Genomic DNA, 25,982 nt, shown 5'->3' on the forward strand with positions numbered 1-25,982 from the left:
TTATAAATGCCGCTATGTAATTGCAATTATATCAACGATTAATTGAAAACTTTAAAACATTGTACCGTATGGTTTCTATGTGTTACAGTCAAATTTTTAACATAGTTTTGATTTAAAAAAATTTTCCTGTGTGTACCTATGTCTATATCTATATCTATATTTATATACGTATATGTTTTTGTATCTACCTATGTATCTATTTCTCTCTCTCTTATTCATCTACTTATCTATCTATACCATCCTGGTCTCTCAAACTTGGCATTATTGCTATTTCTAACTGAACATTGGGTATTGCAGGATGTTTAGAAACAAAACTGACCTCTAATCATCACAAGCCCGTAGAGCCCCACCTTCCAGTTGTGACAACCAAAATGTCTTCTAGATATCGATAAAATGACATTTGGTTACAATAAAATTGCCTCCAGTTGAGGACCACTGACTGTCTATGTTTATGTTATACTAGCCTCGGGGGAGATGGCTGCATTTTCAAATATCTGAAATTGGAAAGTTTGGATGTATTTTGTTTATACGAGTTTTGCATACTAAAATTCACCCAGGTGATAGTACATGAAATCTACTGACCATGCTGATATCTCTATCCAGAATAGGTTTCCTGATAAGTCTGCATGGAAACACATAATCTAACAATGCTCAATGAATTCATTCTCATGGGAATCACAGACCGTCCTGAGCTGCAGCCTCCATTATTTGGGCTCTTCCTCATCATCTATATGATCTCAGTGGTGGGCAACCTGGGCATGATCATCCTCACCCAGATGGACTCCAGGCTACAAACACCCATGTACTTCTTCCTCAGACACCTGGCTCTCACTGATCTGGGTTATTCAACAACTGTAGGACCCAAAATGCTAGTCAATTTTGTTGTGGATCAAAATACAATCTCCTATTATTTTTGTGCTATACAGCTCGCTTTCTTTCTTGTGTTCATTGTTAGTGAACTTTTTATTCTAACAGCAATGTCCTACGACCGCTATGTGGCCATCTGTCACCCTCTGCGCTACCCAGTCATCATGTCACAAAGGGTGTGTCAGGTGCTGGTGGCAATCCTCTATCTCTACAGCACATTTGTGTCTCTTATAGTCACCATAAAGATTTTTAGTTCGTCCTTCTGTGGCTACAATGTCATTAGTCATTTCTACTGTGACAGTCTCCCCTTGATATCTTTGCTTTGCTCAAATACACATGAAACTGAAATGATTATTCTGATTTTAGCAGGTTTTGATTTGATTTCATCCCTTTTGATAGTTATTGTGTCTTACCTCCTGATCCTTGTAGCCATCGTCAGGATGAACTCAGCTGAGGGTAGGCACAAGGCCTTCTCCACCTGTGGGTCCCACCTGACAGTGGCCACAGTGTTCTATGGGACTCTGATATTTATGTATGTGCAACCTGAGTCCAGTCATTCCTTTGACACTGATAAAGTGGCGTCCATATTTTACACCCTTGTTATCCCCATGTTGAATCCCTTGATCTATAGCTTGAGGAACAAGGATGTAAAATATGCAGGACAAACGATGTGGAAAAAAATATGTAATTCTTTTTTCTTAAAATGCACTGTCTAACATGATTCCTATAAACTAGGTTATGGACTTTAAATTTTTCTCTCTGTGCCGCCAAAGAAAAGAGGAAACACAAATGCGTTCAACATATTTGAAGACAGTTTATAGATTGTCTTATGTATGCTAGGCACGTCTAACTGTTGTAAACTGATTTGTGAACAAAATAGTAAAAAATATTGCCTTCTTTCCAAGAGAAAGGTGGATTGTGTATGTAAATCAAGTAAATATTATAGTACAGTAGAATGTGTTAGATGGATATACACACAGAGAGACACATAAACACAAAACTGTCAAGTATTTCTGCGTTTTTCTCACCTATATATTGTAAAACTGCGGTGCCTATGTATATGTGTGTGCATGTGTGCGTGTGTGCGTGTGTGTGTGTGTAAGTCCTTTCCTTCTGTTTTAGCCTTCAAACTCTTCCCTGGTATGTTTTGGAATTATTTTAATACTGGTTGTTTCTGTGATATCTGATGATTTGAAGCATTGGGTCACAGTAGTGTGTTCAAACACCTTTATTACAAGCGTTGAGATTCCCCTTTCTTCTCCTCAATTTATGAGTCTATTGGCTGAACATACTTGGTAATCCAGCAATCTGAGTGGCCCATGGTTTGTCTCACAAAGTCCCTTCAGTTGATATCTGAGGATATTCAAATTAAGATAAAGTTTTGAGGGCTCCCTGGTTTGTGCTTTTTCCCTCAACTGGTTGTTCTTAGTAATCTGGCTTGTTGGTTTAGTATATTATAATATTTCCTTATCTTTTTTAAGAAAAGTAATTATCCGTGTTTTAAAAATATGTTCCACTTGTTTTTGTATCCTTGAGTAAAAGGACTATTCTACAATGAATTAATTGTATTGCTTCTCTTTTCTTGGATTGATGTTTCCCAAAATTTATCAATACTTTTTATGCACCATATGTTAATGGACTATCACCATTTACCTGCATTGATTGATTCTCTTACATGTGGGAAGCAAAGGGAAATGAACAATCCTGTTTTTGCATTCAGTCATACTTCTTTTTTTTAATGTTTATTTATTTTTGATAGAGAGAGAGAGACAGAGCATGAGCAGGGGAGGGTCAGAGACAGAGGGAGACACAGAATCTGAAGCAGGCTCCAGGCTCTGAGCTGTCAGCACAGCCCGACGCAGGGCTCGAACTCACAGACTGTGAGATCATGACCTGAGCCGAAGTCGGCTGCTTAACTGACTGAGCCACCCAGGCGCCCCAAACTCCGTCATACTTCTAAGGTGAATGAGGATGGATACATAGCAAGGACACACTGATCTTGCCTCTCATGCATAGGTAATCTATGTCGCTCCACACTTTCCCATGTGCTTATTTTTAATTTCCCCTTTGCTTACCTTTATTCTTCTTAATACTTCTGGGATTTTACTGAAGTTAGGAGTTAATGATAGTTGCTTTGGTCACCATGATGCAATAAAGTCTCTGTTTAGCCAATGGACATTGAATAAAATAATTCACTGGAATAAAATTTAAGAAGTGCGTAATGATGGCACTTGCTGTGATGAGCGTTGGGTGTTATATGTAAGTGATGAATCACTAAATTCTACTCCTGAAACCAATATTACCCTATATATTAAGTAGCTAGGATTTTAATAAAAACTTGAACCAAAATTTTTAAAAAGTAAAAAAAAAAAAGGAAAAGTACATAATGCAAAGCAATCAAGATGCCCTTCCATAAGAATATGGGTAAGTAAACCATGACACATGCAGACAATGGAATATTATTCAGCACTAAAAAGAAATGATCTATCAAGTCACAGAAAGATATGGTGCAACCATAAATGACTGTTGCTAAGTAAAAGAAGCCAATCTGAAAACACTACTTACAGTATGATTCCAGCTCTACGACACTCTGAAAAAAGGCATAACTATGGAGACAGTACAAAGATCAGTGGTTGCCAGGAGTTAGGGAAGAAGAAGGGATGAATAGAGGAAGAGATAAAAAATTTAGGGCAGTAAAACTATTTTGTATGAAAGTATAATGGTGGATACGAGATGTTATATATTTGTCCGAAGCAATAGAAAAGTACAACCCCAAGGGTGATTTGTAATATAAATGATAGAGTTTCAGTGAAAATGACGTATCAGTGTAGGTTCATCAAATGTAACAACTGTACCTCTCTACTGGGGAATGTGGATAATGGGACATGGGGAGGCTATGCATTTGTTGGGACAGGGAATATATGAGAAATCTCGGTACCCTCTTAAGTTTACACTAAACCTAAAACTTCTCTTAAAAAATAAAGTCTCAAAATAGAAAAAAAAAACTATATTGCATAATTCAGTATCATGTGAGGATCAATTTTATCAAACTGTTGATGTCCTTAAAAGGAATCTTTGTGATGGTCATAAAGACTAGTAGGTATTATCTCCTCTTTGGGTACTGTATGACAGGCATTCTTCACGTCTTGAATTTTGTCCTCACAACAGCTCTGTGAGATAGATTGTACTAGAATTTTTATTTTTTAACTTATAAAATGGTGATTCAGAGGGGTTAAGTAAGCTGTCAGAGTACACAACTCATTAGGTATTAGAACCAGGCTTCAAAGCTGGGTGGTCTAGTTCATTACTAAGGCTTCATGCCCTTAAGACTTACCCTTTATTGTCTCTTAATGTCATTTTTATGCTTCACTGATGTCATCCCAGAGATGACAGAGAGTAAAATTTCCCATAAGCTGATGTCAGATTAGAAAAGGAGAAATAGCAGAGCGATTCATAAAATAATGGAAGCCACGTCTGCACAGAAAAAGAATTCAAGAACGATAAAATCAGTTAATTACAAATAAATGAACTGACTCACAGTAATTAATCAGGCATTTGGGGTTTTTTTAATGTTTATTCATTTTGAGAGAGAGAGAGTGAGAGAGAGAGAGAGAGAGAGAAAGAGGGGGAGGGGCAGAGAGAGGGGAAGTAAAAGAATCCCAAGCAGGCTCCACTGTCAGGCCCAGACCCCAATGCAGGAGTCAATGTCACAAAACCGTGAGATTATGACCTGAGCCAAAATCAAGAGTTGGATGTTTAACTGATTGAGCCAACCAGTCGCTCCTAATCAGGCATCTCGTAAGGGTGATTTTGCTCAGACAGCCATAACAAAGTGCAGGACAAAGCCTGAACAAATCTCTAATAAATTGGAGGAGGGCAAGAATTAGCATTAAGTTATCAGAAACATCCTGAAAAGAAATAAACAAGGAGGTTTATATTTTTATATTTATGTTCAAAGTTTGAGTCCTTTTGAGAAATAAAAGGTAAGGAGAAGCAGAATTACAAAAAAAAAAAAAAAAAAAAAAAAGCCAAATGTCATTGTTAGTGATTTGTAGTAGGAATTCTGCCAAGGACACTATAAGAGATAGATACTCTTTCCAAAAAAAAAAAAAAGTTGGGGGGGGGGGTGGGAGAGGCCTGTAAGGGGACTATTTATTCTCAATCATCTTCTACTCCTTAGGCTTTGCTGAAATTTTATCCAAGCTTCACCCATTTGGAAAATTAACATAAGGACAAGAGAATATATTGACTCTGATGTTGTGCAACAGAGCTAGTGAAAAGCCATGAAGTTCAACAGTCCCTCACTTTTTTTTTTTTTTAATGAAAAACATAGCCCTCTTTCTTGAGCCATGATCTGTTGAGTGACCCATTAAATGCATGGGAAAAGCATTCCTAAATGATATAATGGAGAAAGGTAGAGCATTACCTGCAGTTGTGAAGGTTGGGCACCATGTTATTTTAGGGTGTGCCATTCATATAGACTAAGATGTGAAAAACACCTCCCCAATGAAGTAGAATGCATTGAATATTGCCCTGATTCATGTTAACGCCCAAAGGCCGTTCAGCACAGTGGTGATGCAGATAAAAAGAACAAGCTAAAACTTTATCCACCTCATGAAAAAAAAAAAAAAACTTTATCAGTCAACCTACACAGTTTGTCATCAAAAGAGCTCCTGAAAATATGAGGAAGAGAGAGAGGGAGAGAGAGAGAGATAACTGAGAATCTTGCGTATGAAAGTTAAATGATGTTATATTTGGAATAAGGAACGATCTATGATTCATTAAATATCTAATGACCTACAATAATCATAATATTCCCAGATGTCAAATTGTATCTGCAGATGATTTCTTAATTAGAGAAAGGCACCACTGGGAAAGAAGAAGGATGTGGGAATTGACAACTGGTGCCATGCGTATCTCAGAATTCCCTGGAGAAAGAGGAACCACTTGGAGAGCTGAACAGGAATGCTTTGAGGTAGAGAAATCTCAGAAGTCATATTACAGGAGAAACTCTATTCTAATTTCTAGTATGTGTGAGTGACTCCCTGGAAGGCACGAAGGGTGTGCCTTCCTATTCCTTACTGTGTCATATTTCAGCAGAAATTCATATTATATTTACACTCAGTCTTACCTTGATTGTTTCCTTCATGATAAGGATTAAAATACTTTGGATGATATTCTTTAAATCTCAACAAACTTTCATCAAATAGCACACGAAATGAAATGATAGCAAAATATATGGTCAGAGGTATCTGCCTATTTATATGATGCACAGCTCAAAATAATAGAAATCAGTCAACCATAGAGTAGACAAAGTAAAAATTCAGATTTTATTCTGTCATATAAAATTTTGGCATTATTATTATTGTTGTTATTAATTATTATTAAAGTTTTTTTATTTATTTTGAGAGCTTATTATTATTATTATTATTATTTAAAGTTTATTTATTTATTTTGAGATAGAGAGAGAGAGAGACCATGAGCAGGGGAGAGACAGAGAGAGAGGGAGAGAGATAATCCCCAGCAAGCTCCACACTGTCAGTGCAGAGCACAACGTGAGACACAAAACCATGAACCATGAGATCATGACCTGATCCAAAATCAAGATTCAGATGTTTAACCAACAGAGCCACCCAAGCACCCCTGAAAATGTTGGCGTTTTTAAAACTTACCTCTTCATAAAATTTTTCCTTGGTCATCACAGTGCACCTTGATTCCATAGAAATTAGAGACTTATTTTCAAAAAATTGATTTAGAAATAGAACATTATAAAGATTTCTTTCAAGTTTTAATTTTTTACAAAATCATTAAACTTTCACATGTTTTGTCTACCATAAAGAATTTAATACCTGTTAGATAAATGTGATTTCTGTCTCTTGCAAGGTGGATTATACATAGATTAACCTCCTGATTTCAGATCTAGTAATAGTCACGTAAATGGACTTTCTTCCCCTTGTCGCTATTTTTATTTTTATAGCAGTCTCATTGAGATATAATTTACAAGCCATACAATTCACCCATTCTAAGTGTACAATTCAATGATTATAGGATATTCACAGAGTTGTACAACCAACACCACAATCAATTTTAGGACATTTTCATTACCCCAGAAAGAGACCTCGTGCCTATTAGTACTTAGTGGTTACTCCTCATTCTTCATCAACACCTCCAAACCCCAGCCTCAAGCAACCAACAATCTCTTTCCTGCCTCCATGATTTCATCCATTGGGGCATTTCCTGTAGTGTACTTATACAATATGTGTACCCTTGGGTCTGATGTCTTTCACAGATCTTAAACTTGAACAGTTTTATATTATAAGTCAACGAATCATCTTTTATCTTGTCTGTTTAATAACCTTTCTCTGACAGTGCTTAGCAGAGGAAGGAGGAACTGCCTCATGACTGCCAGAGGGAAAAAAGAAGCCCAGATTCCCCACTCGGTCTCTGTTGACGTCTCTGGTTTTCAGCAGCTCTTTCAATGACAAACTGTATAGGTTGATCCGTGAAGGTTCTTTTCATGGGGTTGATAGATATTCCTGAGTTGTACCTTGTTCCTTTTATTTGTCTAATCACTGTGGTCAGCAGCCTTTGGATGTTTACATGAATCGGGACAACACTCAATATATTGTATGGGCATACCTTGGAGATAGTGCAGATTACTGCCACATTAAAGCCAGTGTCACAATAAAGCTGTATCACACTAAATCAAGAGAAACAAATGTTTTGATTCCCCAGTGCCTATATAAGTTGTGTTTACACTATAGTATTGTCTATTAAGTATGCAAAAGCATTATGTCTAAAAAACAATGTACATATCTCAATTTCAAAAAATGTACTAACCATCATCATCTGAGCTTCCAGAAAGTCATAATCTTTTTGGTAATGGAGAGTGTTGCCTCCATGTTGGTCCCTGCTGACAGATGGGGTGGTGTTGCTGAAGGCTGGGGTGGCTGAGGCAATTTTTTTAAAGCAAGATGACAATGAAATTCACTGCCTCAATTGATTCTTTCTCAGATGAATTTCTCTGTAGCATGCGATTCTTTTTGGTAGCATTTTACCCACAGTAGAACTACTTTAAAATTGGAGTAGATCCTCTCAAACCCTGACCCGACTTTATCAACTACATTTATCTAATATTCTAAATCCATTGTTGTCCTTTCAATAATCTTCCCAACATCTTTACCAGGAATAGATGCCATCTCAAGAAACCACTTTCTTTGTTCATCCAGAAGAAGCAACTCTTCATCCAACACTGAGGACGGGAGGAGTTGTAGTAGGATGAGGCAATCCAAAAGGAAATGCTGACCGGATACAGTTCCTTGTCCTTCTTCCTTCTGCAGTTAGCCAACATTTCTCTATTCGACCCACCTCACTTCCATTAACTTTTTTTTATGAGATTGCAGCCGTTCAAATATAATGATAATGAAAAAGTCTGAAATATTGTGAGATTACCAAAATGCAACACAGACACAAAATGAGCTGAGGCTGATGGAAACATAGTGCCAATACACTGCTCGATGCAGAGTTGCCACAAACCTTTGAGCTGTAAAAAAAAAAAAGTAGTATTTGCAAAGTGCAATAAAGTGAAATGCAATAAAATGAGTTATGCATGTTCTGTATAGGCATTGACATTATGCATTATTAATAATATTACAACTATGATAATTATTATTACATTGTTGGAAATAACTTTATACCATTGGCTTCTTATCCCTCTGAATGATTGTAGTATATATTTTAAATTCATATCCATATCATATACATTCCAAAATCTGTTTATAAATATGATCATTTTACAGTTGTATTTTTTACAACAGGAATGTCTGGGGTTTTTCCCTGTTTATGTAGAGAGACTTTTGTTAACTAGTTGAATATGCCTGGCTTGTCAGTTATGAACTAGCAAAAATAAAATCATTGGAATATATTTTCAACTGACTCATGGGCTTTGAGAATCCCAGATTGCATCTACTGACCTTCACAGTAGTAGAACTCAAAAATACATTGAAGAACCTGGGTGGCTTAGTTGGTTAAGCATCCAGCGTTGGCTTAGATCATGATCTCAAAATTCATGAGTTTGAACATGGCATTCGGCTCTCTGCTGTCAGCACAGAACATGCCTTGGATCCCCTGTCCCTCTTTCTCCCTGTCCCTCCATCACTTGCACTTTCTTTCTCAAAAAAAATAAATAAACATTGGGGTGCCTGGGTGGCTCAGTCGGTTAAGCGTCCAACTTTGGCTCAGGTCATGATCTCATGGTTTGTGAGTTCAAGCCTTGCGTTGGGTTTTATGCTGACAGCTCAGAGCCTGGAGCCTGCTTCAGATTCTGTGTCTCCTTCTCTCTCTGCCCCTCCCCAACTTGTACTCTGTCTCTCTATGTCTCTCAAAAAATAAATAAATGTAAAAAAAATTAAATAAAAAAATTAACATTAAAAAGAAATGTTTAAAGAACTCAAAAATACACAAAATTGTACTTAATTTAATGTGAATGCAAATATATTTCCCTCAGATTTATTTTTGTTTATTAATGGTAAAGGTTGGTATTATTAAATGAAGGAAAACTATCGAATCACTGAGTACTTACCGAACTAAGCCAGTAAGTGCGTGTCAAATTACAGAACCTGATTTTTAAATGTATTCAATGGAATTTTTCGAAATTGTGAGATTCCAGCATGTGAAGTATTTTCTTGGCATTTTCGTTTTGTTTTAAATCTTGAATGAAGAAAAAGAGGATACTTAAAAAGAGAGAAGGTTTTGAATTTACTAAATTACTCTCGTTTAAATTTTTTAATGTTTTATTTATTTTTGAGAGAGATAGAGCATGAGTGGGGGAAGGGCGGAGACAGAGAGAGAGAGAGAGAGAGAGAGAGAATCTGAAACAGGCTCCAGGCTCGGAGCTGTCAGTACAGAGCCCGACGAGGAGCTTGAACTCGGGAACAACAAGATCATGACCTAGGCTGAAGTCAAACGCTTAGCCACCTGAGCCACCCAGGCACCCCTACTAAATTAGTCTTTAAATGATCCTACACTGGGGACTAGAACTGAAACACCTGAAGCAGAAATCTTGAGGCTCCTGTTATAATCTCAAAAGTAGTCATTGGGCGGCCAGCTTCCCTCTTCAGAGATTAAGACATAGAAAAGAAAGAAACATGGACCAACTAACAAGCTTTGGAGTGGAAAGTTCTCATTACATTTGTATGGAGGTACCACTAATGATTTTGTACCTAAATTCCAGTGTGTGTATCTGTGTGTGTGCACATGTGCACGTGTGTGTGTGTGTGTGCGCGTGTGGTTTTCCCACATTTTTTTTCTCAGTTAAATCTTTATGTTATTTCCAGCCAGAACACCACATAGTGTTGGTGAGAACTAACAGCCCCTGGCATTGCACAAACAAGTCTTGGCCGCCTGTTTTCCTCTCTTTTCCTTTTAGCCCTCCTACTGTTCTCTTTATGCTGCAATCCACGCAGCAGCAATGGCCAGCCTAACTCTGTTGATGTTAGTGGCAAGAAATTTCTAACAGCAGAGAGGAGTCCTGCAATTCAACTCAATATTGACTCCCTCTACCCAGAGATAGTGTCAGATCCTCCGGGTTAAGGGTTCAGTCCCACAGACTGCCCGCCCCCCTCCCGTCCCCCACTTCAGATGCCAACTCCATGACCAAGTTGTTTATTGTGACTCTGACCAACTGAGTCCAAATCAGAGGTTCCAATGACCCCATTCCTCAGGGTTAATACATTTGTTAGGGCAGCTCAGGGAACTCAGGAAACCGGTTTATTCACTCCAGAGAAAGTTAAGGCATAGAAGCAAGCCTTCATGAGTATAAAGAAAGAAAACATATAATATATATGGATTTAGGTCAATAACAGTTTCAGATATTTGAATAAGCATATATACATAGGACAGAATATACCTGAATAAATGCAAAAACTAAAATTAATTTATTAATTATTTAGGGAAAGCTCATTATTGCATGTTGACGATTGTAACTATCATTTTCTCAAAATGAGGTCACTCATATCTAAGAAGAACAGTAGACAAGTAGCTGCTGTTTGGAAAATATCACTTGAAATAACACCTGTCTTTTTAGTCACCAGGGAGATTTTCCCATATTTAAAATTTAATGCAAGTTTTGGGGTACCTGGGTGGCTCAGTCGGCTGAACCTCTTGGCTTCCACCCAGGTTATGATGTTATGGTTTGTGAGTTCAAGCCTAGCATTGGGCTCACTGCTGTCAACAGAGAACCCACTTCAGATCCTCTGCCCCCCTCTTTCTCTGTTCCTCCCCTACTCATGCTGTCTCGCTCTAAATGAAAAAATAAATAAATAAATAAATAAATACATACATTTAATGCAAGTTTTACAAATAAAAGAAAAAATGTATGCAGTTAAATTTGTGGGCAAATAATTTTTAAGTATCTTAGAAGAACCCCTAATTCTTTATATCTCCAACAGTATATGTATATTTTTTTCTTTCCATTTTCCAAACATCAGAAAATACACAATTCTAGGAAGTGATGAAATAATTTTGTTGAATTAATTTTATTAAAATTGATGCAGATACATATCTCACATGAGCTAAGCTTTGTTATCTGTTCTAAAATGCAATTATGAATTAAATCACTTTCTACAAAAGTAGAAATACTTTTGTTTTCTCGTGTGAAAATGAGTATGTAGAATATATGGTTTGTACTAAGAAACTACAGTTAATTAAATTCATGCGAACGTTAGTTAAGTAAAGAAGGGACCGGTGGACTGTTGTACAATTCACAGGGACTTGAAATTAACAGGGGAAATGTTTCGTCCCTATGGCCCTTTTCACAGCATCCTTTACCTCTTTGTTTCTCAGACTGTAAATAAGTGGGTTTAACATGGGAATCACTAGTGTATAGAACACAGAAACCACCTTCTCCTGCTCCACAGAATACTGGGAACTTGGCTGAATGTAACTAAAGCTTAAGGTACCATAGAATATGGTCACAGAAGTCAGGTGAGAGGCACAGGTGGAGAAGGCTTTCTGTCTACCTGCTGCTGAACTGATCCTCAGGATAGTGATAAAAATGAAAATGTAGGAAATGACCACAATCAAAAAAGTAGCCATGGCAATGACTCCAGAAAAAGTTAAGAGCAGCAACTCATTCTTGGATGTATCAGAACACGACAGCTTTAGCAGTGGGGGAACATCACAGAAGAAGTGGCTGACAACATTGGACCCACAAAAGGACAGTCTTCCCAAGCTTATTGTGTGTATCAATGAGTTGAGCATTCCACCTACGAATGACCCAGTGACCAGCCCTACACACTTCCTTTTAGACATGACTACACTGTAAAGCAAAGGGTTGGCAATGGCCACATAGTGGTCATAGGCCATCAATGACAGCAAGAAGCCTTCTGTGGTGATAAACACCCCAAAAAGCAAATGCTGCACTATGCAGGCAGAGAATGAGATTGTTTCCCTCACAACCAAGAAGTTGATCAGCATTTTCGGTGCAATAACAGATGAATAGCAGGCATCTATAAATGAAAGGCAGCTTAGGAAAAAGTACATGGGTGTGTGGAGCTTGGGAGTGATTTGGATTAAGAAAATCATGCCCAGATTCCCTGCCAAGGTAATTGCATAAATCACCAAGAACAACACAAAAAGCATGATTTTCAGGTCAGCATTATCTGTCAATCCCAAAAGAATAAATTCAGTAACAGCTGTGAAATTTTCTTCGGCCATTTGTTAATTCCTTATCTTGAAGTCTGATATGAAAAAAAATAAAGGAATTAGAATGAACGGGACAGTCTGGCATTTAGTAAAAACAAACAGAAACATGTTTAGAGTTGTGTCTTTAAATAAATCATTTTGCTGAATCTAAGTCTACTCATTTATAATAGCTGGAGCTTTATTAAATTGCTTCTTAATTTTTTTCAGGGTTACTTATGATTCTATCCCATAAGGAAATATTGAAAAAGCATTTAGACTCTCAAAAATTTTAGTCTGTTTCTATGGTGCCCACCTCAATAGAAAGAAAGCTAATACCAGAATGAGGGACACTGATGGCAAGTGAAAAGAATTTGCAAAGTTAAATTTAAGCTATGGTCTCAACTCTTCTTATTTAGACATGAAAGAAATAAATTACAAGAAGATCTAAGGCAGGGCTTGACCTTCAAGCTGGTGCCATGATACTCTTCAAAGTGCATGGATCCCTGGTTTCTTGTGATGGCTTCTGATGAGCCCTTGGAAGGACACCCCCAGTGAAATCACCTACTCTGAGACCCAGGAAATCACTTTCACTACTGACTTACTGACTTTGGCAAACTCATTTATCTTTCCTCAGACTGCATATAATTACAACTACGTCACATGATTATTGAAGAGAAAATAGGAGATATTGCAAGCAAGATGCTAAATATTGTTTTGAGTGTATAATAAATACCCAAATTATAGAAAAGATAGTTAAGATATATATAACAGAAAAATGATAGATGTAGATTAGATAAAAGATAGATAGATAGATAGATAGATAGATAGATGATAGGTAATAGATGACAGATATGGAGGTAGATAAGCAATATATTGATAGGCAATTGCTGTGTGAGTTTCTTTAAGGGAAGATGTGGACAAATATAGATCATGAAAAAAAATATTTTAGTCAACCAATTTACCTTTCCCCAATTTTAAATATCTGGCTCATTTTATTTAAAATGGCATTTAGGGGCGCCTGAGTGGTTCAGTCGGTTGGGCAACCGACTTTGGCTCAGGTCATGATCTCACGGTGGTGAGTTCGAGCCCCACATCGGGCTCTGTGCTGACAGCTCAGAGCCTGGAGCCTGTTTCAGATTCTGTGTCTCCCTCTCTCTCTGACCCTCCTCTGTTCATGCTCTGTCTCTCTCCGTCTCAAAAATAAACATAAAAAATTAAAAAAAAATTTAAATGGAATTTAAATGTAAATGTAAATGTAAATGGATGGTTTAACATTTCCTTTGATAAATTACTGGCCCATAAATATTCACAATTTCTCATATGCTGCTCAGAAACTATCAATATATTTGCCACAATGCATGAGTGCTTTCAACAAATGATGTTAAGCCCAGACTTTTCATTACTGAATATAACATTAGTCTATCACGTCCCAAGTATCCTATGCAGTGTGATTTCATGAAAATATTTACACATAAAGTGAAACTGAATTAAATTTAAATTATGTGAACTAGTCCCCATTCAAGTGCTCAAGACCCATATGTGACTGGTAGTCAATATGCTGAACAACAGAAATTATAGACATTTCCATCACTGCAGAAAGTTGCATTGGTTAGAATTCTCATGGAACTGTCTGCTTCTTCTTTTCAGAACACCAACTAAAAAACATTTTCTCAAGGAAAGATTGTCTATTGTAAACAGTTTTCATCGTGAGTATAATTAAAAACACGGCACTTCCAAATGGAATTTAGAAACTCAATTATAGTGCTTATTCAGAGATACCCATCCTCTGCAAAATTTAAGATGATATTGAAGCAGAATTGAATGATAAGGTGTTGAGTTAGATGACATAATCTCTAATATTCTTAGCACTCATATGATTCTACCAGACTTAAAACAAATTTTCTAACTAATCTACTAATTATGAGGAAATTCAAAGAAAAAGGAAAAAAAAGCTTACAAAACTAATTGAACTTACCAAAAAAATTTTAATCTTTCAGCTTTAGAAACTCTGTGTACTTTTCCATGTTTTTTATTGGTGAAAAACAGTTTCCGTTAATAATTATGTGATATACAGAGTTATTATATTAATAGTATGTATATAAAGATAACTCCAGGTAAAATAATTGAAGGCAAATTTTATCTATTAATGTACAAGGAGCAGAATAACAAACTAATGAACAGTTTTAACATATTTAATACTTTTCCTCTAAGAGGACAAGTTTGTACAGAAGGGACGTCTATATATATACACACACTTGACATTGGCCTGTAAGGAGATCTATGACAGCTTCAATGTTATACAGTAACTTAGGACACTGTCTCTCAAGGGAATTTACACTTTCCCATGATTTCTGTATCTCCCTAAAGTGTATAATTAACTAAAATGCTATTAATAATTTAAGAAAACATCAAACAAAAGATGGGGAGATTTTTGAAATTCAGTAGCATATAATAGGAACAATAACTGAAGATAAATCTGTTCAAAAGAAAAGTGAATTAACTAAGTGATAAATATTTAAAGGTTTCTAGGCGTGTTACAAACTTTGTCTTTTTTTTTTTTTTTTTTTTTGAAGTTTAGTTATTTATTGTGAGGGGGGAGAGGAAGAGAAAGAGAGAGAGAGAGAAAATCCCAAGCAGGTTCTCCACTGTCAGGGCAGAGCCCAGGGCTCTCCATCCCATGACCTATGAGATCATGACCTGGACAGAAATCAAGACTTGGTTGCTCAACCAACTGAGCCACCCAGGTTCCCCCAAACTTTGTCTTTATGCAGATGTTCAAGGTAAGGACACTGACAAATGTTACTACTTTAAAAGCAATGTACGCACACACAGTAAACAAGCAAATTTCTGATGGTTAGGACACCTATCTCTATTCTTGGTTTAACATGCAGAATGATTTGGAAGAAATCCTGCTTGAAATCTGGCTTAGAGTCAGTGCTTACACTCACCAAACTAATGTTTACTGATGGATGATATACTCTAGGCATTATGGTACACACTAGAGATGAGGGGTTATCAAAAATAATGGAATATTCGTTTTAAGAAAGATTGGAGAATAAACATCCTCCCAAAGACACTTACATCAGAATATCTAGATATCTGTTCAAAAAAAGTAGATAATCATGGAGGGAAATAGGAGGATGCTAAAAATCAGACTGATAAGGGAAAATTGGTAGCATGTCTTTTCTGAGGGCTTTTGTCAATCTCTGTAACTGGAATCTGGCTTTTAATAAGCCTGCTGCGGAAAACCACTGAAAATTGGAGAACACACATGTGACAGATGTTTTCAGATATTTGATGATTGGCGGCACATTACTGTGATCTGTAAGGGGGCACGTTTACTGGATCCTGACACGGGGTGGTGGTTGGGAACACAAGGAGAACACAATAGTCACACTGAAAGGAAAAGACAAAATCAGATCAGGAAGGGCTGGGGTGCCTGAAATGTGGGAGCTTAGTCCTGGAGTAGAAAGACCTAAGCAAAGTGATCAAGATGTTGACATGACGTTTGAGACTTTGGATGACTTCCGAAGTGCACATATTAAGAGAAGACCCCATAAGTCCAGATCAGGAACAACTACCAGGGAGAAAGAAATCATCAGGAATCTGTATGATGAAAACTACTGATTCACACAAGATATATCAGATATATTTAAATTCTGTTAACACTTAGTGAGGAAATTTATTGACTATATAGGGCTTCCAGTGGAGATAGCAAAAGAGAAAAGAACTCACCCCAGAGGAAAAGATTCACTAGACTCCATTTTAACACAGCTCAATATTAACTTTCAACAGGATTAAGTAGAATGTCAAGTAAATAAAAGTAAACAAACTCCTTGCCAAAAGAAAACTCAACACTGTTTAAAGAAAGATGTAAAAATTCTCTACTCAACTGCAGAATGTTTGAAAGGTTTAGCATCTAAAGTTATATTTCTCTGCAGGTTGAAAAAACAGGAAAATGTTATCCATAATCCCAGGAAAAGTAAATCATCGGTATTAGACCTAGAAATAACAGAGATAATAGAAATAGCAGATTAGGACTTTAAAACAATTGCAAATATTTGCAAGAATTTAAAGGAAAACATGGATATTAAAAAGAGAAACAGGAATTATGATAGAGAACCTAAATGAGTTACTAGGGGCAGGAGGTAATATCAGTCATAAGCATTTTATTGTTCTTTTTTTTTAAGTTTATTTATTTATTTTGAGAGAGAGAGAGAGAGAGAGAGAGAGACCACAAGCAGGGGAGGGGCAGAGAGAGGGAGAGAGAGAATCTCAAGCAGGAGAGAAAGAACCCCAACCAGGCTCTCAGTACAGAGCCAGACATAGGGCTCAAGCTCATAAACTTTGAGATCATGACCTGAGCTGAAATCAAGCTTCAGGCGCTTAACTGACTGAGCCACTCAGGCATCTCTCATTCATTATTTTTTTTACAGCAAACTAGATACTGCATAAAAAAACAATTAGTGAATTTGAGAACAAGACAATAGATTTTACTCTTAATGAGTACAGTTCATGGGAATCAAAGATTGGTAGGATCTCAGCTCAGGAAACATACTTGAGGCAATCATTATGGCAATACATTGCATTACAATCATGGTTACAGGTTTGCCATATGAAAGGTCAAGGCATGTATATCAGTCATGTAAAGATGAGGCTTTAATTTCAAATCTTCTACTTGTCAGCCATGTGACTTTTGGCAAGTCATCTGAGTTTGGTGTCCTTTGAATATGGAAATAGTAATATCTATCTTACTGAGGTTAAATGATGTATTTTAACCCAGTGCCTACTGATATGCTTGTATTCTAATAATAAAGTCCAAGAAAAATTCTTGTCCAATTATGATGTTATTGTCAAATGTATCCATGATTTTGGGAGCTATTCCAGTTTTACTGGGATAAAGCTGATGTCAAACTATTTTCCATTGTTACTTTCATCACTGACTCTGAATGAGTGTATTTATATCATGTAGGTCTCCATGGAGCTGTACATTATCATTTACATTGTTTTGTTCCTTTCCTTGAAATGTCCCTTACATTTTTTCACTAGGGAATATGTAGGATATCCTCGATAATTAGTAGGTAACACAAAGCAACTTAAAAATATCTCTCAGATGATTTGGGCACTTTCATCTGAATGAATTACATGTAACTTCCTCAGGGAGCATTGCAAAGAAGAGGAGAAACATAAATTCTCCCTGCCCAAAGGAAAAGTAAGAGTAATTTAGGAGAAGAAAATCCAGTCTATTAAAGGTGAGTAGATAGGATTTGTTAATTTTGATTATCACTTGGATGCTGGTCATTTCCCATGATTCCTGGCTTCTGGTCATGGACACTCCCATGGTCACTGACAGCAGATTCTTTCCAACACACCACAAAAATTCATTATACTTTTTGTTAACCGGGGTTCCGGGGAGGAGAATTGTCTTTTTCGGGCACTAAATCCTATGAATTGACTATGTGTCATAGATCCATTTGATCTGTGAGAGTTGATAGTGGAATTTGGATATTACAAGTGAAGAGGAAGCCAAAAGTATCTGAAAAAATCAATATTGGTCTCATCAACTAGAAACTGTTAAGGTTAGGATTTCTACATAAACTACAGAATGCCCAGTTACATATGGATTTCATATTAACAACAAATAATTTGTAATATGTGTCCTATGTAATATTTAATAATATTCTTTAGTATGAATATATCCAATGAAATATTTGAAAAAGAATATTTTAAGATATATTATTACCCATGCAATATTTTATAAACTACAAATAATTTTAATATAAGGACTCCAAGGCATGAGCTTGTAAATATTTTAGTTGTTTGTTTTTTGTTTTTTTTTCCTTGACTGATTTGCTTCCTACTTGATTTCTTTATTCAGAATGGGATTTATAAACTGATTGAATAGCCTGGAAAATAAATAGAATGACTTTTAAGAATTATGGAGAAAGCCCTGAACCCCAAATAATTCCTACCTAATATTACCATGTCTGAAGATTGAAAAGTCATTTTCAATATGTTGTTTTTTTATATCCTGTTTTAATGGTTAGCCCTAAATGGAAGTATTTAAAATATATGCATCAAGAAGTTCAAAACTGGGGCACCTGGGTGGCTCAGTTGGCTAAGCATCTGACTTGGGCTCAGGTCACCATCTCGCGGTTTGTGGGTTCGAGCCCCGCATTGGACTCTGTGCTGACAGCTCAGAGCCTGGAGCCTGCTTCAGATTCTGTGTGTCTCCATCTCTCGGCCCTTCCCCTGCTCATGCTCCGTGTCTCTCTGTCTCTCAATAATAAATAAACGTTAAAAAAAATTTTAAAAAAAGATGTTCAAAACTGATCAGATATCCTTTTCAAAATAAGAATGGACAGGGTGTTAATATCTCTTTAAGACCATAATAGCCATTCTTTTTGATAAATACTCAGAAGCAGGGTTCCTAGATCATATGGGGAATTGCTAATCAACAGGTATAAAGTTTCAGTTATGTGAGATGAGTAAGATCTAGAGATGTGTCATACAACATCATGCCTAGTTAACAATGCTGTGTTGTAGAGTTAAAAATCTTTTAACAATGTAGATCTCATGTCAATTATTTTTATAATAAAATAAAAATTAAAAGAGAAAAAAAAACAGGGCGAAAGAATCCAGATATCTTCATAGAGAGGTAAAAACTGACACTGAAAGTGGAGAGAAACTCAATAAACATTAGACTAGTTCTTAGCAATACATTGACGACTTCAAAGTGGTGGGATTGGTACCAGAATTCTGAATCCTTTTGTTAAGCCGGTGCATTTTCCGTTCTGCGGGAAAACCCATGACAGCAGGTCCGGCGACCCTTGGAGCTTATTCGTGCAAAAGAGGAAGGGCCCTGAAAGCAGGGAGGAACTCAATGGAGAAACAATAGACAATATCATCCAGGAAAATGGGCTGGTATCTCCAGTACTGCCTCTCTTGTCCATGCCCACTCCGGGGATCAAACTGGCTGACTCAACACTAAAAATTATCAGATTCTTAGAAATCTGCCAGCTGCCCCCAGGTAGCTTCAGACTCCAGCTGGCCTGTGGTAGGCTCCCGGGAGTTTCATCTGATAGGTCGAAGTGTCTACCTTAACCCCCTTGGACTGCTAGTTGTACTGACTAAAGCTACACATCTCGTTACGTGAAAGTAATTCTATTCTGTATTTTATCTGACTGAATATGTTCAATTCCAATTCCTTCTCCACTTGAAAATCATGCTAACAGAGTTCCCACTGAAAAACAGTGGGAAAGGAAGGGAATCCAGGTGGGTTGAGCTAAAGCAGTTTCACTGTCTTCAATCACTTTGTTTCACTGACTTCCAATGTAAATTTTATGAAACGAAGGCGACACTTATCAGAAAAATATTTGCAAATCACAGTGTTGTGCCCTACGTATATCCCTTTGTGGAATTTGAGAAATAAATTGACATAATAAACACTCAAATAAACATGTTAAATGTTTTATAGACCTTATCATATCCACAGTGGAAGAATCAATCTATGCATATAAATAAGCAAAGCAGAGGCAATATAGCATGTAAAATTCAATATTCAAAATCCCTGAATATTGATATAAACTGTATATTTTAGCAGGAGTGGATCCAAACCTTGTGCATTTTGAGGCTTATCCTAATTTGAGATCGTTCTTTAAAAAAAAAAAAAAAGAAATAGGGGAGCTTGGGTCGCTCAGTCAGTTACGCGGCAGACTCTTGATTTCAGCTCAGGTCATGACGTCATGATTTGTGAGTTCAAATCCCACAATGGGCTCTGTGCTGACAGCTTGGAGCCTGCTCCCAATCCTCTGTCTCCCTTTCTCTGACCCTTCCCTGCTTGTACTCTCTCTCTCTCTCTCTCTCTCTCGAAAATAAATGAATGTTAAAAAAAAATTAAAAGAGAAGAAATAAAACTATGCATGTAAGTTGCAATGTAAATGTGAATATTTATTTACAATGGAAACATAATCTTAAAGTTCAGCTCTAAAACTAATAATCAAAAGCATCATAAAATCTTGGGGTGCCTGGGTGGCTCAATCAGGTAAGCCTGATTTTGGCTCAGGTCATGATCTCAGGGTTTGTGAGTTTGAGTCCCACGTGGGGGTCTGTACTGACAATGCAGAGCCTGCTTAGGATTCTCTCTCTCCCTCTCTCTCTCTGCCCCTCTCCCTCCCTCACTCATGCTGTCCCTGTCTCTGTCTCTATCTCTCTCTGTTTTACAAAAAAAAGCATTATAATATCCATAAATATGTTCTTATTAATGACATACATCTCAGCATATTGGGTGGTAGGAGTGTTCTTAACAGCTGTTCTTACACCAAATGGATGGCACTTTTCAGTGATAAATATCATTGATTTTGAACCATATAGATATATTCAGTAACCATCAAATAAAGTATTGTTTACTCAACCTCTCTTTAACTGGATCCCACAAATGTCCTCAGACATGACAAACTATCTTGACATTAGCTGAAGGATGATGGAGAAGTTGGAAGGGAGAGAGAAAATGAGCTTAATTGATCAAGGTTAAAATATTTTACATCTGCAACATTTACAAAGATATATTACTTTGTTAGTTCATGCCTAAAACCTCATTCATGGCCTTGAAAATGCAAATGAGGAATCTAAATCTTAAACTGCATTACCTCCAGATTATTTCTGCTTCTTTCATTAAGAATATCAAAATTTCACTGGAATTATCATACAAAAATGGAAGTGTACAAAAGGAAAATTGATACCATTGTGTAGATGAAATAAAGTCTAATAAATCTGTATTAATGCTTATATGGCTTTTTACTCTTTTTATGAATAGACTTTTATTTTATTTCATTTTTTAAATATAAAATTTATTGTCAAATTGGTTTCCATACAACACCCAGTGCTCATCCCAACAGGAGCCCTCCTCAATGCCCATCACCCACTTTCCCCTCCCTCCCACCCCCCCCCCCCCCATCAACCCTCAGTTTGTTCTCAGTTTTTAAGAGTCTCTTATGCTTTGGCTCTCTCCCACTCTAACCTCTTTTTTTTTTTCCTTCCCCTCCCCCATGGGTTTCTATTAATTTTCTCAGGATCCACCTAAGGGTGAAACCATATGGTATCTGTCTTTCTCTGTATGGCTTATTTCACTTAGCATCACACTCTCCAGTTCCATTCACGTTGCTACAAAAGGCCAGATTTCATTCTTTCTCATTGCCAAGTAGTATTCCCTTGTATATATAAACCACATCTTCTTTATCCATTCGTCAGTTGATGGACATTTAGGCTCTTTCCATAATTTGGCTATTGTTGAGAGTGCTGCTATAAACATTGGGGAACAAGTGCCCCTATGCATCAGCCCTCCTGTATCCCTTGGGTAGATTCCTAGCAGTGCTATTGCTGGGTCATAGGGTAGGTAGGTCTATTTTTAATTTTTTGAGGAACCTCCACACTGTTTTCCAGAGCAACTGCACCAGTTTGCATTCCCACCAACAGTGCTGGAGGGTTCCCGTTTCTCCACATCCTCGCCAGCACCTATAGTCTCCTGATTTGTTCATTTTAGCCACTCTGACTGGTGTGAGGTGATATCTGAGTGTGGTTTTAATTTGTATTTCCCTGATGAGGAGTGACGTTGAGCATCTTTTCATGTGCCTGTTGGCCATCTGGATGTCTTCTTTAGAGAAGTGTCTATTCATGTTTTCTGCCCATTTATTCACTGGATTAATTGGTTTTTGGGTGTGGAGTTTGCTGAGTTCTTTATAGGTTTTGGATACTAGCCCTCTGTCTGATATGTTATTTGCAAATATCTTTTCCCATTCCGTTGGTTGCCTTTTTGTTTTGTTGATTGTTTCCTTTGCTGTGCAGAAACTTTTTATCTTCATGAGGTCCCAATAGTTCATTTTTGCTTTTAATTCCCTTGCCTTTGAAGACGTGTCAAGTAAGAAATTGCTGCAGCTAAGGTCAGAGAGGATTTTTCCCACTTTCTCCTCTAGGGTTTTGATGGTTTCCTGTCTCACATTCAGGTCCTTCATCCATTTTGAGTTTATTTTTGTGAATGGTGCAAGAAAGTGGTCTAGTTTCATTCTTCTGCATGTTGCTGTCCAGTTCTCCTAGCACCATTTGTTAAAGAGACTGTCTTTTTTCCATTGGATGTTCTTTCCTGCTTCATCAAAGATTAGTTGGCCATACTTTTGTGGGTCCAATTCTGGAGTCTCTATTCTATTCCATTGGTCTATGTGTCTGTTTTTGTGCCAATACCATGCTGTCTTGATGATTACAGCTTTGTAGTAGAGGCTAAAGTCTGGGATTGTGATGCCTCCTGCTTTGGTCTTCTTCAATATTACTTTGGCTATTCAGGGACTTTTGTGGTTCCATACAAATTTTAGGATTGCTTGTTCTGGGTTCGAGAAGAATGCTGGTGCAATTTTGACTAGGATTGCATTGAATGTGTAGATAGCTTTGGGTAGTATTGACATTTTAACAATATTTATTCTTCCAATCCATGAGCACAGATTGTTTTTCCGTTTCTTTATATCTTCTTCAATTTCCTTCATAAGCTTTCTATAGTTTTCAGCATACAGATCTTTTACATCTTTGGTTAGGTTTATTCCTAGGTATTTTATGATTCTTGGTGCAACTGTGAATGGGATCAGTTTCTTTATTTGTCTTTCTGTTTGTTCATTATTAGTGTATAAGAATGCAACTGATTTCTGTACATTGATTTTGTATCCTGCAACTTTGCTGAATTTATGTATCAGTTCTAGGAGACTGTTGGTGGAGTCTATTTGGTTTTCCATGTATAATATCATGTTATCTGCAAAAAGTGAAAGCCTGATTTCATCTTTGCCAACTTTAATGCCTTTGATTTCCTTTTGTTGTCTGATTGCTGATGCTAGAACCTCCAACACTATGGTAAACAACAGCGGTGAGAGTGGACACCCCTGTCGTGTTCTGGATCTCAGGAGGAAAGCTCTCAGTTTTTCCCCATTGAGGATGATATTAGCTATGGGCTTCTCATAAATGGCTTTTATGATGTTTAAGTATGTTCCTTCTATCCCAACTTTTTTGAGAGTTTTTATTAAGAAGTGCTGCTGAATTTTGTCAAATGCTTTTTCTGCATCGATTGACAGGATCATATGGTTCTTATCTTTTCTTTTGTTAAGGTGATATATCACATTGATTGATTTGCAAATATTGAACCAGCTCTGTAGCCCAGGGATGAATCCCACTTGATCATGGTGAATAATTCTTTTTATATGCTGTTGAATTTGATTTGTTAGTATCTTGTTGAGAATTTTTGCATCCATGTTCATCAGAGATATTGGCCTTTAGTTCTCTCTTTTTGCTGGGTCTCTGTCTGGTTTGGGAATCAAAGTATGCTTGCATCATAGAATGAGTCTGGAAGTTTTCCTTCCCTTTCTGTTTTTTGGAAAAGCTTGAGAAGGATAGGTATTATCTCTGCTTTAAATGTCTGCTAGAATTCTGCAGGGAAGCCATCTGGTCCTGGACTCTTATTTGTTGGGAGATTTTTGGTAACTGATTCAATTTCTTCACTGGTTATGGGTCTGTTCAAATTTTCTATTTCTTTCTATTTGAGTTTTGGAAGTGTGTGGGTGCTTAGGAATTTGTCTATTTCTTCCAGGTTGTCCAGTTTGTTGGCATATAATCTTTCATAGTATTCTCTGATGATTGCTTGTATTTCTGAGAGGTTGGTTGTAATAATTCCATTTTCATTCATGATTTTATCTATTTGGGTCATCCCCCTTTTCTTTTTGAGAAGCCTGGCTAGAGGTTTATCTGTTTTGTCTATTTTTTCAAAAAACCAACTCTTGGTTTCGTTGATCTGCTCTACAGTTTTTTTAGATTCTATATTGTTTATTTCTGCTCTGATCTTTATTATTTCTCTTCTTCTGATGGGTTTGGGGTGTCTTTGCTGTTCTGCTTCTATTTCCTTTAGGTGTGCTGTTAGATTTTGTATTTGGGATTTTTCTTGTTTCTTGAGAAAGGCCCTGGATTACAATGTATTTTCCTTCAAGACTGCCTTTGCTGCATACCAAAGCATTTGGATTGTTGTATTTTCATTTTCATGTTTTCCATATATTGTTTAATTTCTTCTCTAATTACCTGGTTGACCCATTCATTTTTTAGTAGGGTATTCCTTAATCTCCATGTTTTTGGAGGTTTTCCAGACTTTTTCCTGTGGTTGATTTCAAGTTTCATAGCATTGTGGTCTGAAAGTGTGCATGGTATGATCTCAATTCTTGTATACTTATGAAGGGCTGTTTTGTGACCCAGTATGTGATCTATCTTGGAGGATGTTCCATGTGCACTCGAGAAGAAAGTATAGTCTGTTGCTTTGGGATGCACAGTTCTAAATATATCTGTCAAGTCCATCTGATCCAATGTATCATTCAGGGCCCTGGTTTCTTTATTGACCATGTGTCTAGATGATCTATCCATTGTTGTAAGTGGGGTATTAAAGTCCCCTGCAGTTACCACATTCTTATCAACGAGGTTGCTTATGTTTGTGAGTAATTGTTTTATATATTTGGGGACTCCCGTATTCGGTGCATAGACATTTATAATTGTTAGCTCTTCCTGATGGATAGACCCTGTAATTATTATATAATGCCCTTCTTCATCGCTTGTTACAGCCTTTAATTTAAAGTCTAGTTTGTCTGATATAAGTATGTCTACTCCAGCTTTCTTTTGACTTCCAGTGGCATGGTAGATAGTTCTCCATCCCCTCACTTTCAATCTGAAGGTGTCCTCAGGCCTAAAATGAGACTCTTGTAGACAGCAAATAGATTGGTCTTTTTTTTTTTTAATCCATTCTGATACCCTATGTCTTCTGGTTGGAGCATTTAGTCCATTTACATTCAGTGCTATTATTGAAAGATGTGGGTTTAGAGTCATTGTGATGTCTGTATGTTTCATGCTTGTAGTGATGTCTCTGGTACTTTGTAGTCCTTACAACATTTCACTCACAGAGTCCCCTTTAGGATCTCTTGTAGGGCTGGTTTACTGGTGATGAATTCCTTCAGTTTTTGCTTGTTTGGGAGAAGCTTTATCTCTCCTTCTATTCTGAATGACAGACTTGCTGGGTAAAAGATTCTTGGCTGCATATTTTTCCTGTTCATCACATTGAAGATTTCCTGCCATTCCTTTCTGGCCTGCCAAGTTTCAGTAGATAGGTCTGCCACTCGTCTTATGTGTCTACCTTTGTATGTTAGGGCCTGTTTATCCCTAGCTGCTTTCAGAATTCTCTCTATCATTGTATTTTGCCAGTTTCACCCTGATATGTCGTGCAGAAGATCAATTCAAGTTATGTCTGAAGGGAGTTCTCTGTTCCTTCTTGGATATCAATGCCTGTTTCCTTCCCCAGATCAGGAACTTCTCAGCTATGATTTGTTCAAGTACACCTTCAGCCCCTTTCCCTCTCTTCTTCTTCTTCT

The 25,982-nt window shown here is 37.0% G+C and overlaps 2 protein-coding genes across 2 annotated transcripts; one reads left to right on the forward strand and one right to left on the reverse strand.

Moving 5' to 3' along the window:
• The first annotated feature begins 626 nt into the window (after window positions 1–626).
• LOC122201325 (olfactory receptor 8K3-like) lies at window positions 627–1,583 on the forward strand. The gene has a single exon (XM_042907203.1). The coding sequence runs from the start codon at window positions 627–629 to the stop codon at window positions 1,581–1,583; it is 957 nt and encodes a 318-aa protein (XP_042763137.1).
• A 10,060-nt stretch (window positions 1,584–11,643) lies between these two features.
• LOC122200769 (olfactory receptor 1052) lies at window positions 11,644–12,588 on the reverse strand. The gene has a single exon (XM_042906498.1). The coding sequence runs from the start codon at window positions 12,580–12,582 to the stop codon at window positions 11,644–11,646; it is 939 nt and encodes a 312-aa protein (XP_042762432.1). The 5' UTR covers window positions 12,583–12,588.
• Between the last annotated feature and the right edge of the window lie 13,394 nt (window positions 12,589–25,982).

The sequence above is a fragment of the Panthera leo genome, chromosome D1 (assembly GCF_018350215.1).
Source record: "Panthera leo isolate Ple1 chromosome D1, P.leo_Ple1_pat1.1, whole genome shotgun sequence".
In the NCBI taxonomy this organism is placed as follows: Eukaryota; Metazoa; Chordata; class Mammalia; order Carnivora; family Felidae; genus Panthera; species Panthera leo.

What these genes read in the sequence shown, in the direction of transcription:
- LOC122201325 (XM_042907203.1), top strand. Translation starts at nt 627, where the DNA reads ATGGAAACACATAATCTAACAATGCTCAATGAATTCATTCTCATGGGA.
- LOC122200769 (XM_042906498.1), bottom strand. Translation starts at nt 12,582, where the DNA reads ATGGCCGAAGAAAATTTCACAGCTGTTACTGAATTTATTCTTTTGGGA.